The sequence below is a fragment of the Carya illinoinensis genome, chromosome 7, assembly GCF_018687715.1.
Source record: "Carya illinoinensis cultivar Pawnee chromosome 7, C.illinoinensisPawnee_v1, whole genome shotgun sequence".
Taxonomy (NCBI): Eukaryota; Viridiplantae; Streptophyta; class Magnoliopsida; order Fagales; family Juglandaceae; genus Carya; species Carya illinoinensis.
The window spans coordinates 44,011,995-44,026,097 of record NC_056758.1 but is presented as its reverse complement, the minus strand read 5'-3'; the positions used below and the strand labels follow the sequence as shown (position 1 = coordinate 44,026,097).

Sequence of the window (14,103 nt, the reverse complement as noted above, 5' to 3'; positions counted from 1 at the left end):
TAGAACGCAAAGCCTCTTTGCACTTGCAATAAACATCATTCAATATTTCATCAGGAAAGTTATTTGTGGTCTGAGAACATAATAATCCTAATCGTTTATTTTGTAGAAGATAAGCAAACACGTCACTGTATGATCTCCCTCTTTCTATCTTCATTCCCTTCCCCAACAATTCTCTTCCAAAACCAATGCTCCCTCCACACTCTATCCATATGCTCAATGGGCATATTCTTAGTCTCCGGCAACAAGAAGTACACAAATACTGACATCACTACCACCCATCCCCCAAAGAAGAAAAAAATGCCAGATTTGAAGTGGCAAAGCATGGTAAGAAAAGCTTGAGCAACCATAAAAGTGAAGAGAAAATTGACTGCCACTGTAATACTTTGCCCGACAGACCGAATCTCCAAGGGGAAAATCTCGCTTGGAACCAACCATCCTAGCGGCCCCCAAGACCAAGCAAACCCGGCCACATAAATACATATGAAAACTATAACCAAACTTGCATACCCTTTGCTCATCCCTCCATAATCTCCTAGCTGAGCTGCAATGAGGCTACCGACCATGATTTGTGAGAGGAACATCTGAACACCCCCAATCATGAACAAAGCTCTTCGGCCAAGTTTGTCCACTATGACCATAGATATGAAGGTTGAGGCAGTGCCCACAACCCCAGTAATCATAACCGAGGACAGAAGTGACGCACTTTCTCCTAGTCCAATTGTTCGAAATAGTACGGGAGCATAGAAGGAGATAACGTTTATGCCGGTTACTTGTTGGAAAAATGGAATCGCAATTGCCATCACAAGTTGGGGCCTATACTTTCTCTGTATGATTTTCTTGAATGGGTGGTTAATGGACTTTGATATGTCACTTGCTCTCATGAGGTCGTCGAGTTCTGCATCGACATCATTGGTGCCTCTGACACGTTGCAGCATTAGCTTGGCCTTTTCGTGGTTGTTGCTGTTCTGGATTAGGCTGTTGGGTGTCTCCGGAAGAAATAGTGCACCTAATGTGAGGATTGAGGCTGGGACTGCGGCCATGGCTAGAGAGATTCGCCAACCCCAACCGCCTTTAATCTTCTCAGTGCCAAAGTTGATGAGGTTGGATGATAGGACACCTATGCCAACGCAGAGTTGGAAACCAATGTTCATTGCTCCCCTGCACTTTGGTGGTGCCATTTCTGAGAGATACAAAGGGACTGACTGCAGAAATTAAAATATAATTACATATATTTTCTGGAAGATTATTTCGACTACATTCCAAATAAAGGATTTTTTTTTTTCATACAGATGAAGTACTCAAGAAGTTACACAAACGAAAAGACAAGTAATTACTTACTATACCTGGTTGGCAAAACCAACCCCGATTCCAAGCAATATGCGACCGAAAATAAGCATATACACATTAAAAGCTGTACCACCAAGGGCTGAACCAGCAAGGAATGCAGCGCCTCCTAACAGAATTGATGGCTTGCGCCCATATGTTCTTGTGACTGATGAGGCAAACAAGGAAGCAACGAGACCGGCGATATAAAGTGAGGATGTGAAGGAGGTCAGCAGCTGACTATCAAATTTGCAGTAGTTGCTAATTCTGGTGTCTTCTCTCATCTTAGCGTACACCTCTCTGAAGAACTTCTCGAGAAAAGGCTCCATAGATGTCACTCCACCTTCATAGGTGTGTGGTTTATTTGGCAAAAGTTTGATGGTGCTCGAAAGCAATTACTAATTAGTGCGGGCATATTTGAAGTTGAGATCATCACTAGAAGATACTCGTAATAGGGCTGTAGACCTGGATACAGATCCAGGTACCCAATAATACCCAGATCCGTATCCGAATTTTGAAAAGCAGACGGATATCCGTCTGGATAAACTGGCCAAAACTTGGACAGATACCAATATATAGTTCACTAGAAGATATACACAGCATAGTTTTTAAAATCTTACCCTTATAAATAGGAGAATAATAGCATGGATATTTAACTGAGAAATTTAGTAGGATGGTACCTGAAACTCCAATATCGTAGCCAAAGATAAGGCCCCCCATGGCAGCGATCATGCAGGAAAGGACGACAAAGGGGGTCATCTTGCCATTATATTGCCCACCTTCGCTTGTTATGTCTGACCCAACTGCCATATCTTCTTCCAAAGCTCGTTCACAGTGCATACAGACGTACGATAGTGGGAGTGATCAAAGTTGTAGGCTGGGATCATATAAAGAGAGCAGTCTTGTTGACTCATGTTATCAGTGATAGGAAGTCAAAATAAAATATCACAATTCTTGGATAGCGACTCGGATCTAAATACCAATTATCCACTCAAAGCTTTTATTTTAGGCTAGAGAGATAACACATGATTTAAGTGTTAATTATCATGTTGTCTTGATCGATTTTTCGAACATTATTAAGTTAGCACAACCAGGCTACTTTATTTGTCTTATGTCTTTCTTCAACTTATTTTTATCCTTGCTAAATTGCTTATCAAAAAATAAATTGTTTAGATAAAACAAACAAAATCATTCATAGTTGATTTAGCCGTATGAAATAAATGTAGAGTCAAATTTTTCTTGAGATTAGTATATTAAAAAATGAAAACTTTTTGTTGGAGATTTGCATACATTTTTTTTTCTACCTTTTCTTCTAAGCAAGTAGTTTCATAGATAAAACTAAAGGTTATATGATATAAGTTTCAATGAGGTGGGAGTCCCCGACAATCCTCCTAAAGTAAACAAAACGCAACATCAGTGAAAATAAAAGGAGAGATCTGGAGTTGAAAATTGGCTCCCACCCATTTCCCACTAAGAGGAAGCCACTTGAAACTATTTTTGAATATAGTTTGAAAAATAGACTATTAAACTGCGACTTTTATGGTGTATGCTGTAGCTAGTTTGTTTGGACTGGCTGTAGGGGTCTGCCACGCCCATTTTATTTTGATCATCGGTTAGGAAAAGCATGAATATAGGAACGTAGCAATCGGAAGACGCGTTGATACATTGAAAAAAATACCATCATTGTCTGTGGTCGCGCATGTAGATCACACGCTACTCTAGGAAAAAACCGATGGTCAGACTTAAGAGATCCGAGGCCGCTGATCCCAATGGAGCCGGGCGTGATGCCGATAGACGCTCACTGACCCGGTGGAGCATAAAGCTCACGCCCCGCTCTTTTGGTCAGTTTTCTTTGATTGTCCCACAGATCGGTGGCTAGAGAGTCTGATGGCGTGATGCATGGTGATCGTAGAAGTCCGGTAGGTAGTATATTGGCACTTCTTGGTGTTATGGATGGAAAACACTGAAATAAATAAAAAAAAAACACTATAAACAACTCTGACGTTGGCTAGACAAGAAGAGGGAGAGAGGAGCCGAGGCTCCAACTCCCCCTTTGGGCAGAGACAAGGTAAGGATACTAATGGTAGTTGAGAGAAAAAGCTCTAGAGAAAATGAAAAAAAGTTTTGGACAACTTATAAAAAGAAAAGAGAGGGAGAACAAGCCACGAGGGAATATGTGGTCTAATAATTTCAAGAGAAATACTTTAGCTATGATTATACAAAAATAAATCCACAAATTAAAGTAATTTAATGTGGTATGTTAGATTATAAAATTATTTTTATTTTAAAGTAGATCTAATAGATTACATGAAACCACGTTAGTTTGTGGGTTTATTTTTAGAGTTTATCTTCCTATAGGTACATCTGATTTACTCTAAACAATAGCATCCAATAGTGGCCTGCCACATTGACCCCATATCCTTACAACGATGCACCGCATTGCAAATGAAGAAAACAAAATTCGGTGTTCACTCTGGCCTCCTTCCCCACTCCTCTCTCTCTCTCTCTCTCTCTCTCTCTCTCTCAAGAAAACCTTCAAGGAGCAAGGGCCATCGTCGATCGAAACCCACTGAATCTTTTGCCTCAAAGACTGATTCCTCAACTCTTTGTCATTTTCCAAACTTTCATATGGCACTGAAGCCTTCAACTTGGCAAAACTAACTCCAACACCAGGACCTATGCCATTATCCTCCTGAGAAAAGGCTTTGAATCAGCATTCTTTGGAGATTTCTCATACTAGCTATGATCAATTTGCTCTCTATCAAATTTTAGTGGAGCTAAAACAAAGTTGTCAGAGCTCAGGGGGGACAAATCCTTAAACTCTACTAGATTACTAAAGCCTTTTCTCAAGGTCTGGGACTAACGTGGCTTCTCTTCCTATGCATCTGGTACATCTTCATTGGTACTCTAGGAGAAGGCTTTGTGTTTTCTTTCCTAAAATTCGAGAAGTTCGGAACTGACTGTGTAAGAAGATTTTTTGATTGCATCCTTCACTTTCTAGAATGGGTATCAGAAATTTTGGAGGGAGTTTTGTAATTCACAGGTGCAAAACACATACATGGGTGAGGAGGGAGTTTTGCTTTTGATATGCTGTTATGCAGTGCATGAGTTTACTATAAGGGAGTATGATGTGTCAAAATATTATTGGTGGCCATTAAACCCACAACTTAGGAATTTCCGTTCCAAAGAGGAATTGTTATTTTTATATCAATAGTGCTAGGGACAACCATCCCATAACCCTGCCACGGCCTTGTGGTAGTTGCCATGTCAGCTGATAATATAAAAAAAGAAAAAGAAAAAGAAAAACCTGAAACAAAATGCGAGAGTGAGGCAATTCATTCATTTTGAAGACATTGAGCTTGTAGAACCAACGGAGATGAAGAAATCCCGTGGTTGCCTTCTTCTTCTGTCGTTCTTGCCGACATTTCTTCTGGGTTTTAGCTAGGTTCTTTCATCGGCATTTCTGGGTAATGAAATGTCACTTTTTGGTTGTTGTTTGTTGTTATTCTTTTCAATTGATTTCGCACTAGAATGAAGAAACCTCTGGGTTGTTGCTCTTTTCTATCCAATGTATTAACATGTTGAGAGACAAAATAGATGGATCCTTCATGAATCTAGGGTTCGGCTTCGTAAGCTTTTTACCAATCCGTCGATGGAGGAAACATAGAATGAAAAAGAAAGTGGAATTGTAAGCTTTTTACCAATCCGTCGATGGAGGAAACATAGAATGAAAAAGAAAGTGGATCCCATCTGTTTGTTCATTTGCTGCTATAAATTTAGGGCATGACCAAGTAAAGTGGAAAAAATAAACAAGAGGTCTTTCAATACCTAACTTTAGGGCATTTGGTAGCATATAGCAACGAGCATTTTTGTCTATGAATTGGCCAAAAACATGGGCTTCTGAAATAGTGATTTTTGAACCGACCAAGTTAATCGATTAACCGAATCCGATTTTTTTTTTTTGGGAAATTAACTGATTACTCGATTTTTTTTTTAATTTTTTCAAGGATTGCCCACATATTGTTCTTTTTCAATGCACTAAATCAATATATCTTTATCATTTTTGGTTGATGTAGAGACTCTAACATGGATAATTTTTGTCATGATAAAATAAGTATAGTGAGTTTGCATGAGTTTTCAGCATCATGAGATGCACCGGCAACAAACATAACACTAAAAAACAAAAGGAATAAACAGGATTTTAAAATTTAATATTAAAGTATACCAATATGTTTTCTCATATGCATGCATAGGTTTTCTGCAAAATTGTGAGCAACTGGTGGACGTTTTGCAAGTTTGCGACCACGTATTCCGCAAGGGTGAATAAGTGAGAAAGAGTTGCATGCTCATGTGAAATCCGTCAAAGAAAAGCATGGCCAACAAGCAACAAGCATCAATAATAATAGCACCTGACCAATCATCCGCAGCAACCCAAGATCATCAATTTGATGAAGATCAAAGATCGTTGTCAACTTCATCATCGTCTAGTTTCGGTACTCTAGTCGATGAAAACAAACGTCTCAAGAAAGCGAACTTGGACTTGAATTCCAAGCTTATAAGCATGTTAGATCGCAACTTCTTCCATGCTGGAATGCAAGTCAGGCACCTTTGCCACACTGGCCATGGCAATTTGCAATATCTACACAATTTCTTCTTTGATATTTTGAAACCTCATCAACTCGATTGACGTCAAAGACTTTCACTGTCCATTCCTCCCTAACATCAGACTAGACCCACCTTGGAAGATCAACCAAGTCGTCATGCCCTGGCGATTGGAGTGGAGCTTTTCTGGTTAGTAGCTTAAGACTAATGTGTACGGTTATCGGTTAATTAACCGAATTGATTGATCAAGTTTGGAAAATGGATGAAAATTTTTGAAAATCGAAAGTCAATGAAACGGGTCGGGTCGAAAAGTGAATCTAGGGGTGCACGGCCTCTTTTTTTTTGGTTTGTCAAAAAAAAAAAAAAAAAATAAACGAGTGGAATCTGAATAGAATTCATAAAAGTGGAGCTCGAGTGGTTTGGGGACAAATGGCCCAACCTTATAGCATCCCCCCCCAGACAGATACCCCGTAAACTAAACTAGATAGAAAAGTTAACAGAAATGCTGCTAAGCGGTCCATCCGCTTTTCTTTAAAAAGTAGCCCTCCACTTAGAAGCTGCCACCTCAGCATTTTCACTAAACCGTTCCTACACTCGTGCGCATGGGATTACATTCCTTCAGAAAGCTCCTTTTCAATTTCACACAGATTTTGCCTCGCGCTCAAGCAGTTCGTTTCGGCCCCAAATTCCAATTTTTTTCATCTTTGTATTTATGAAATAGGATTAAATTGGATTTATTAAATGGATTATTGTCTGCTTGGAAGAAATAGAGCATGTAAATTATTGATTTGTTTCCGATAATAAGTGGAGCCCATAATATTTTTATGTTTACAAGATGGTATTTCACACGGAGGCTTGTTTTTGTTTTCATTTCTTGATGTAGAAAATTTACTTGTTTCACTGTTTCATTATAATATTATATGCAATTGGGAAAAAACAATAATATGATTTTAAATCTGATTGAGTAGCTCTCTAGTTCTCATGGGCGTGGAGATGTCACCATCATTTGTTAGTCTTCAGCCTTTATTTCTTACTTGCATTGATATGAAATGAGCAAATTTAATTTTTGGGAGCTGTTAGAGATAATTTTGCTTTTCTATCATGATCATCTATATGGAAAGTTGGCAATGCGTTTGAACTTTGATCTCACCCACAAAAAGTATATCCCATCGTATATTCGGGTATTCAAACTCGAGCTAGCCAAAGCTTGATCACAGACCCAATTTATATAGCATTTTTTTCTTGATCCCTATATATATGATATAACCCAGCGACCAGTTCCTATCTGTTTGTTATGTTATTGTTCTCTCCTCTCTCTCCCTTTCCATAAAACCTCTAATCTCCTTCCCCCAAGCTAGCAAAATATTTATGATCCTTATGGTTAAAACTTAAAAGATAGAGCATATCTCCTGAGAATAATTCACGATAATAATAAAGGAACTTCTATTATTAAATTATGGAAAAAATTGATTAGCTTCTTTGAATTAATGAACCTAAGTTCTTCTAAATTAAATTATAGTTTTATGGAATTAAATACAAAGCATGTTGTTCACGAAAATAGACTACTTTTTCAACTTGAAGTTTGTTGTATAAACTCATTTGTAATGATTATAATGAGTTCTAATTGATTGTGTGGTTTTGTATTGAAGGGACCAATTGTGAATCTTGATAGTGATGAACTTGAGGCTGAAAGTGTGGACATTCAATGTGATGTGAATGTTGAAGATTATGTTAATGTTGACGATGGAGTGAATGTGCAGCCCTCTTCAAGCAGTAGTCCGTTAGAGCCATTCATTGGTATGGTATTTGAGGAGGTGGAAGATGCTCAAGCATATTACAAGGCATATGCAAGGCGTAAAGGATTTGCAATCCAAACGAATCATACTCGATTATCGAGAGATGATAAAACTCTTTGTGCAGTAGACTATGTTTGCACAAGGGAAGGATTTCGGCGGGTTAGTCGGAATGTTACAGATCGAATACTCCCTGAACCTGCTGACACACTCCAAAAATGAGTAGCACTAAAGCTATCCCAAGTGCAGGAGGATGTCGTGTAATAATTAGGAATAAATTCCTACATCGTCTCCTTAGGGAAAGTTACTTAAAAATCAAACTCGTTGAAAAAGGTGAAACAAAGAGAAAATAAAATGATGGTATGTGCAATGGATGGAAAAGGGTACTAGTCATGGACTAGATTCATGTTTTTAGACTTTGATTGTCGGATTGGAATATAAAGGACTAATAGATTAAATTTAGAAATTAATAAAACTAGATTAAGAATTAAACTAAATTAGGAAGTAATTGATAAAACATGCACTGAAAATTGAAAAGCCCCAAATTCAATGTTCTAGGGTTCATCATTATATTCAAATCACAAATTCTCAAATTAAACCACCGTAATTGTAATCACTACTAAAATGAAAGCTTAACGAAACGATAAAAATAAATAACACGAATTAAATGAATAACAAATAAATTACTCAAACGTCTAAATCAAAATTCTCTAAAATAATTCAGAAACTCAAAACTGAAATGAAATAGCAAGTAGGGAATTGAAAAGATCAAGCCAGTTGAATGGAGATGAAGATTCAAAGCGGTGGAGGAGGCTGAGCTACCGTGGCAATTGGACCCCTTAAGGAGTTCTTCAATCTGCTGCAGTGTGAGTGAATGATCAATTGTATGAATCATCCTCTTCGAATCTGAACGAAAATCCAAGAAAAAACGAATTGTAAGTGTTTCTCTACTCAAAAACTGAGTTTTCCAGCCCAAAAATCATCCTAAGATATAAAGAAAACATATATATATACTCTGACGGCGGAATAAACCCTGATATGTAAAAATGCGATATTTGCTCGAGCGGAGTGTTGAGCGAACATTGAGCGTTCGACTCTGCCTAAGTTCGCTCGAGCGGCCTGTCGAGCGAACATCGAGCGTTCGACTCTGCCTGAATTCGCAACTCGCTCGAGCCCACTGTCGAGCGGAAGTCGAGCAAAGTGATTACGCCCAAAAAATAACACGGTAGTTGTAGCACAGCTTTGGGGTGTCGATTCCACAAGGAGACAAATTAAAAGAATAGCAAGAGGAACAAAGAAACTAAAGAAAAAATATTAAATAAGTAATAGAGAACAAAGATTAATTTTAAATATAAATTAAACTGAAGCAAAGTGATTAACGAAAAAAGTACTCAAATTTGACGAATAGTAGAGCGTCGGGAATCCCTTGCACAAATCTGGTATTTTAATTATTCTTAATTCATTGGATAACTCAATTAAGAACTCAATTCTCGAAATTCCTAATCGGAAGGTATAGATTTATAAACCAGACTTAAATCAAATGTAACCCTTTGAAAAAGCATTCACCACTTTTAAAAAAACGTAAATTACTACCCCTATTAAGAAAATCCAATGACGACAATATACTCAAGGAGCGATATTGCAGCAAAAAACTAAATCAATATAGATAAATAATTGATCCAAACATAATCAAAGAACTAATCTATTCAATAGAAAAAGCATGACTGAATTCATAAACAGAATAAATTCTATGATTATTCGGAGAAGAAAACATCAACGATGAATTGAGAATGATAAAACAAAAGAGTTTTAGCAATTGAAGATCAAATACATGAATTAAAAATAAATTAGAAATACCATCTAATGTGCAAGTTCATCCCTAACCCTACTTGAGAATTTAGTTACCCATAAATATAATGGACAACAAAAATCTCCAGAGAAAACTGAAGCGAACGATGACCATGGAAGTGATTTTCTCCTCTCTTTAGATCTGCCTCTTGTGCCTCCTCCTCTCCTCCATTTCGTGCTAATGATATGCTTATATAGGGCAAGAAAGAAACCCTAATGTCCTCTTGATTTTCGCATAAAAAAATCGCCTAAATTTTAGGACTTATCTTGGCAGCCACGTACAGCCTTCAGGAGTTCAAATTTGGAAATCCTTATTAGAGACAAAGTTATAGCCCTTTAAGATAGATTTCCAATGCATCAATAATCGCATCAATATGATATATGAGTAAAAAGATACAGTCAAAAGACTAAAATATGTCTAGACTGTCTCCTAGCGAATTTCGGACTTGGACTTCTTGTGGTTTCATTTTGTGATTTTTTTTCTTTTTCTTTTCTTCCAAATTGCTCTCAAACCCCATGAATGTCCTCCTTTGAATTTGGCTGGGCTTGACTTGCTCTTTTATAAACTCTGAAATTAGACATAAAAAAACTGCTTAGGAGTATCCCAACGTAAATAGAAATTCAATTTAAGAATACACATTAATTCCTATGATTTCTATTCATATTTTAGTATTTTAGTCCAATAATAGGGTATATAGAGTGCACTTTTGCACACTCATTACACCCCCCAACTTACTCCTCGCTAGTCCTTAGCAATTTTCATGTTAAAACAACGAAAGAGACTAAAGAAAATCACACATAAAGGCCATCAAGTCACACTTTCCAGATTCACATATCAAAACAATCTAAGGAATCCAATAACCCATCAAGATCAATCCACCTATAGCAATCCACAGAGTGTGTGTGTGTTCTCCAAGCCATAACTATCGTACCACTAACTTTGACACATGCAACATCAAGAACATCTTAAGCAAAAGGTTCAACTCCATAACTCACGGGTATAATAGTGTTTCATGTAAGGGCTCTCTCTATGGAGTTGACAATGGGTGTATATACACTCTCATGGAAAATTAGGCAATTATGTACAAGCAACAATCAAACATTGATCTTATGATAGGAACACTAACAAATGAGACTTCCATCAATCTTTTCAACAGCTTATTTAGGATCAGAATGGTCAACACAAAAGGTTGTAATGTGGCTTAGTTTTGGGGTTATATGAAAAAAAAGGATGAAAGAGATTCAAAAACTTCCAAGTACATACAAATGGAATTTTATTAAATATCTCAATAGACCACACTTCTCACTTAATATACTCTCCAACTTTTCAGATCATCAAATAATAATGCTTTTCCTTCTTCTTCCTTTTTTTTTTCAACAATTTGATGGACAAACACATGCCACTTTTGTATTCTTTCCATCTATACCAACTTCTTCTTTTTTTTTTTTTTTTTTTTTTTGGAGCTCACTCAATTGAACACTTTGCAACTTGTACTCTTCTCTTTTTTTCCGTCGTCTTCTTCTTCTCTTTTTTTTTTAATTGAAAATGATAAAATTAAAGAAAGAAAATACAAATTCCACACCTAGTAAACACTTGGAAGTAAAAAGGGTAAGAAAATTTGTGTATAGGTTATACTCCAATGTGGAGAGGCATGGATGATATGGGCATATGAAAAGAAAAAGCTACAAGTGTTTTATTGGCTCAAAGTTGGCTACTAGGGGTCTATGATGGAAATGATAGCTTGAAAGGCTCAAACGTTAATCCTAAGTTGACCTTCGTCATATCCCAAGTATATCCACCATTGTACTGCAAACCATGTAATGATATTCTCAAAAGAAGTGTCCAATTCAACAGATCAATGAACGCTTATCACAATTTGCTGCATTTGTATGCTCTTAATCCTCTCCAAACTCACATGAAAACTTAAGCAAAAGAGTTCTCTAGCTACATGTGTCAAACCACCATCTTACCATAAAACTTGGATAAGTGCATTAAGGATTCTGTGAATGTTTCAGCAAAAAATGATCTGGTGGGTTTGGTGAATTCACAAAGATGGTTATGAATGAGAATGAGTACACATGTGAAAATGATGCACATGTGATGCAAATTAAAAAAATTGACATATGAAAATATGCCACAGAGTTCCAACAAACATTTTAAAAACTGAATTTGCACCACCACCCCCCAACTTAAATGAAACATTGTCCTCAATGTTTAAGAATCAAAATTGAATGGGGAGTAACTGAAAATGGTAGAATACACCTGATGAGTGATGTGGGTAGCTCCCTAAACACCAAAGATGGTAATCTGAAATGACGAAATGAAACTATCTTGCAATCAAAAACAAAGAAAACAACAGCAAATAAAAAGGAAAAGAAAGAAAATAAGAAAAAACAAAAACAAAACAAAACAAAACAAAATAAATAAAGAAACACATACCTTGGTGGTGTGGTCAAGGTTGATAGACTGGATCCACAAGTGGAATGTCTTCCACTTCCGGAACTTGCCTATCAATTAATATTTTAAGGCGTTGACCATTTACTTTAAAGATCCGACCATCCTTAGGATCTTCTATTTCTACCGCCCCATTTACAAAAACATTTTTCACTAGAAATGGGTCAGTGCACCTAAACCGAAGTTTTCCTTTGTGCTTGTGAGATCCAAAATCATATAAGCATATTCGGTCATTAGGTTTAAACCTCTTCCTAAGAATATTTTTATTATGAAACGTTTTCATTTTAACCTTATAGACTTTAGACTTAGGCAAAGATTTCAATTTAACTCTTGGTGCTTTCATACTTACAGAAATCTATTTTCCACATTTCTTAGGCAACTCCTCAAATTTCTGTTGCCAAACCTGTGTACCATAATCCTGAGTTTCATAAAAAACAGTACAAATATCAATAACATCAGATGAATCACTAACAGATGTATTAAACTCAGAATTCACAAGGGAATATTCAAGGGGATCAAAATCATGAGTTGTGTGAACTCCCTTGTCTAGGAGTGCATCAATCATATACGTTTGATGGCACTCGTCATCTGTTGGCTGCTTCTCAATATGGAAAATGTTGACCTCCATGGTCATGTTTCCAAAAGATAACTTCATCAACCCATTCCTGCAATTTATAAGTGCATTAGCCGTAGCAAGGAAAGGTCTACCTAATATGAGAGGAACTTTAGAGTTAGACTCAACAACTGATTGAGTGTCCAAAATTAAGAAATCAACAGGATAATAAAACTTGTCAGTTTGGATCAAAACATCCTCAACTATCCCCCTCGGTTTCTTAATTGAACGATCAGCCAACTGAAGCACGACAGAAGTAGGCTTAATTTCACCCAAACCAAGCTGCAAATAAATGGAATAAGGCATCAAATTAACACTAGCTCCTAGATCTAGCAAGGCTTGCCCAAACTCATGATTCCCAATATTACATGCAATGGTTGGACAACCAGGATCCTTGTACTTAGGAAGAATTCGCTGCTCAATTAGAGCACTAACTTGCTCTGTCAGAAATGCTGTCTTCTTAACATGGTGCTTCCTCTTAACTGTACACAAATCTTTAAGAACTTTTGCATAAGTGGGAACTTGTTTAATAACATGCAAAAGAGGAAGGTTAATCTTTACCTGCTTGAGGTTCTCTAAGATTTCATTACTAGGATTCAAAGTTCGCATACCAGATTTTAAAGCTTGAGGAAATGGTACCTTAATTGGACTCTTGATTACCTCGGCATCCTTGGGGAACTCGGTGCTATCATTGCTTTGTTCCTCTTCAACATCCTCTTGCTTATCAGTTGTTGGGATGTGTAAGGACTTACCACTTCTTGTCATAATGGCATTGACTTCTTTTAAATTTTTTTGTACCATATGCTGACCTTGGGGTGCGGATTGAGCTTGAGAAGGAAACTTGCCACGCTCATTCACACTCAAGGAGCTCATTATCTTGGATATATGACTCTTTATCTCTTTGTTTTCTTCAACAACCTGCATAATCAAAGATTTAAACTTTTGATTAGTTTTACTCTGTGCCTCAATAAAAGCATGCAAAGTGTCTTCTAAAGGACTCCTAGAAGATGAAGGTGCATGATATGGTGCAGGATATGATCTAGGGGGTTGGTTTTCAGATTTTCAACTAAAATTGGGATGATTACGCCACTCAGGATTGTAGGTATTAGAGAAATGTGTAAAAGGCTTCTTGTACATACCTAAAGCATTACATTGTTCCTCATACATCCCTCTCATCTCAGCAAATGTGGGACACTCTTGGGCAAGGTGATCTACCCCGCCACACACAAAACATGGTCCAAAAGACTCTGCATGATTAGCCACGTGTGTTGGCTTTAAGTCTTTATTCTTCAACACTTCTAGCTCCCTAGTGAGCATCTCAACGTTAGCCTTTAGGTTATCTTCTTCCCTGAAATGGTAAATTCCACCACCATTTAGGTTTCCTGCAGGTCGTGACCTATTTGTGCTCTTAGTAGCACTAGGTCTAGTCCAAGTGTGAGCTTTTTCAGCAAGCTCATTGAGGTATTCTA

The 14,103-nt window shown here is 37.2% G+C and overlaps 1 protein-coding gene across 1 annotated transcript; it reads right to left on the bottom strand.

Moving 5' to 3' along the window:
• Positions 1-2,219, bottom strand: LOC122314980 (hexose carrier protein HEX6-like). Its single transcript, XM_043130646.1, has 3 exons — positions 2,004-2,219; positions 1,344-1,666; positions 1-1,202 (listed from the first exon to the last, which is right to left on the bottom strand). Exons 1-3 carry the CDS (start codon positions 2,161-2,163, stop codon positions 123-125), a joined length of 1,563 nt encoding a protein of 520 aa, XP_042986580.1. The 5' UTR covers positions 2,164-2,219; the 3' UTR covers positions 1-122.
• Between the last annotated feature and the right edge of the window lie 11,884 nt (positions 2,220-14,103).

Coding starts and splice junctions, on each gene's coding strand:
- LOC122314980 (XM_043130646.1), bottom strand. CDS start 2,163: ATGCACTGTGAACGAGCTTTGGAAGAAGATATGGCAGTTGGGTCAGAC. Junction 1,667..2,003: donor CTACGATATTGGAGTTTCAG/GTACCATCCTAC, acceptor ACACCTATGAAG/GTGGAGTGACATCTATGGAG. Junction 1,203..1,343: donor GGGTTGGTTTTGCCAACCAG/GTATAGTAAGTA, acceptor TAATTTCTGCAG/TCAGTCCCTTTGTATCTCTC.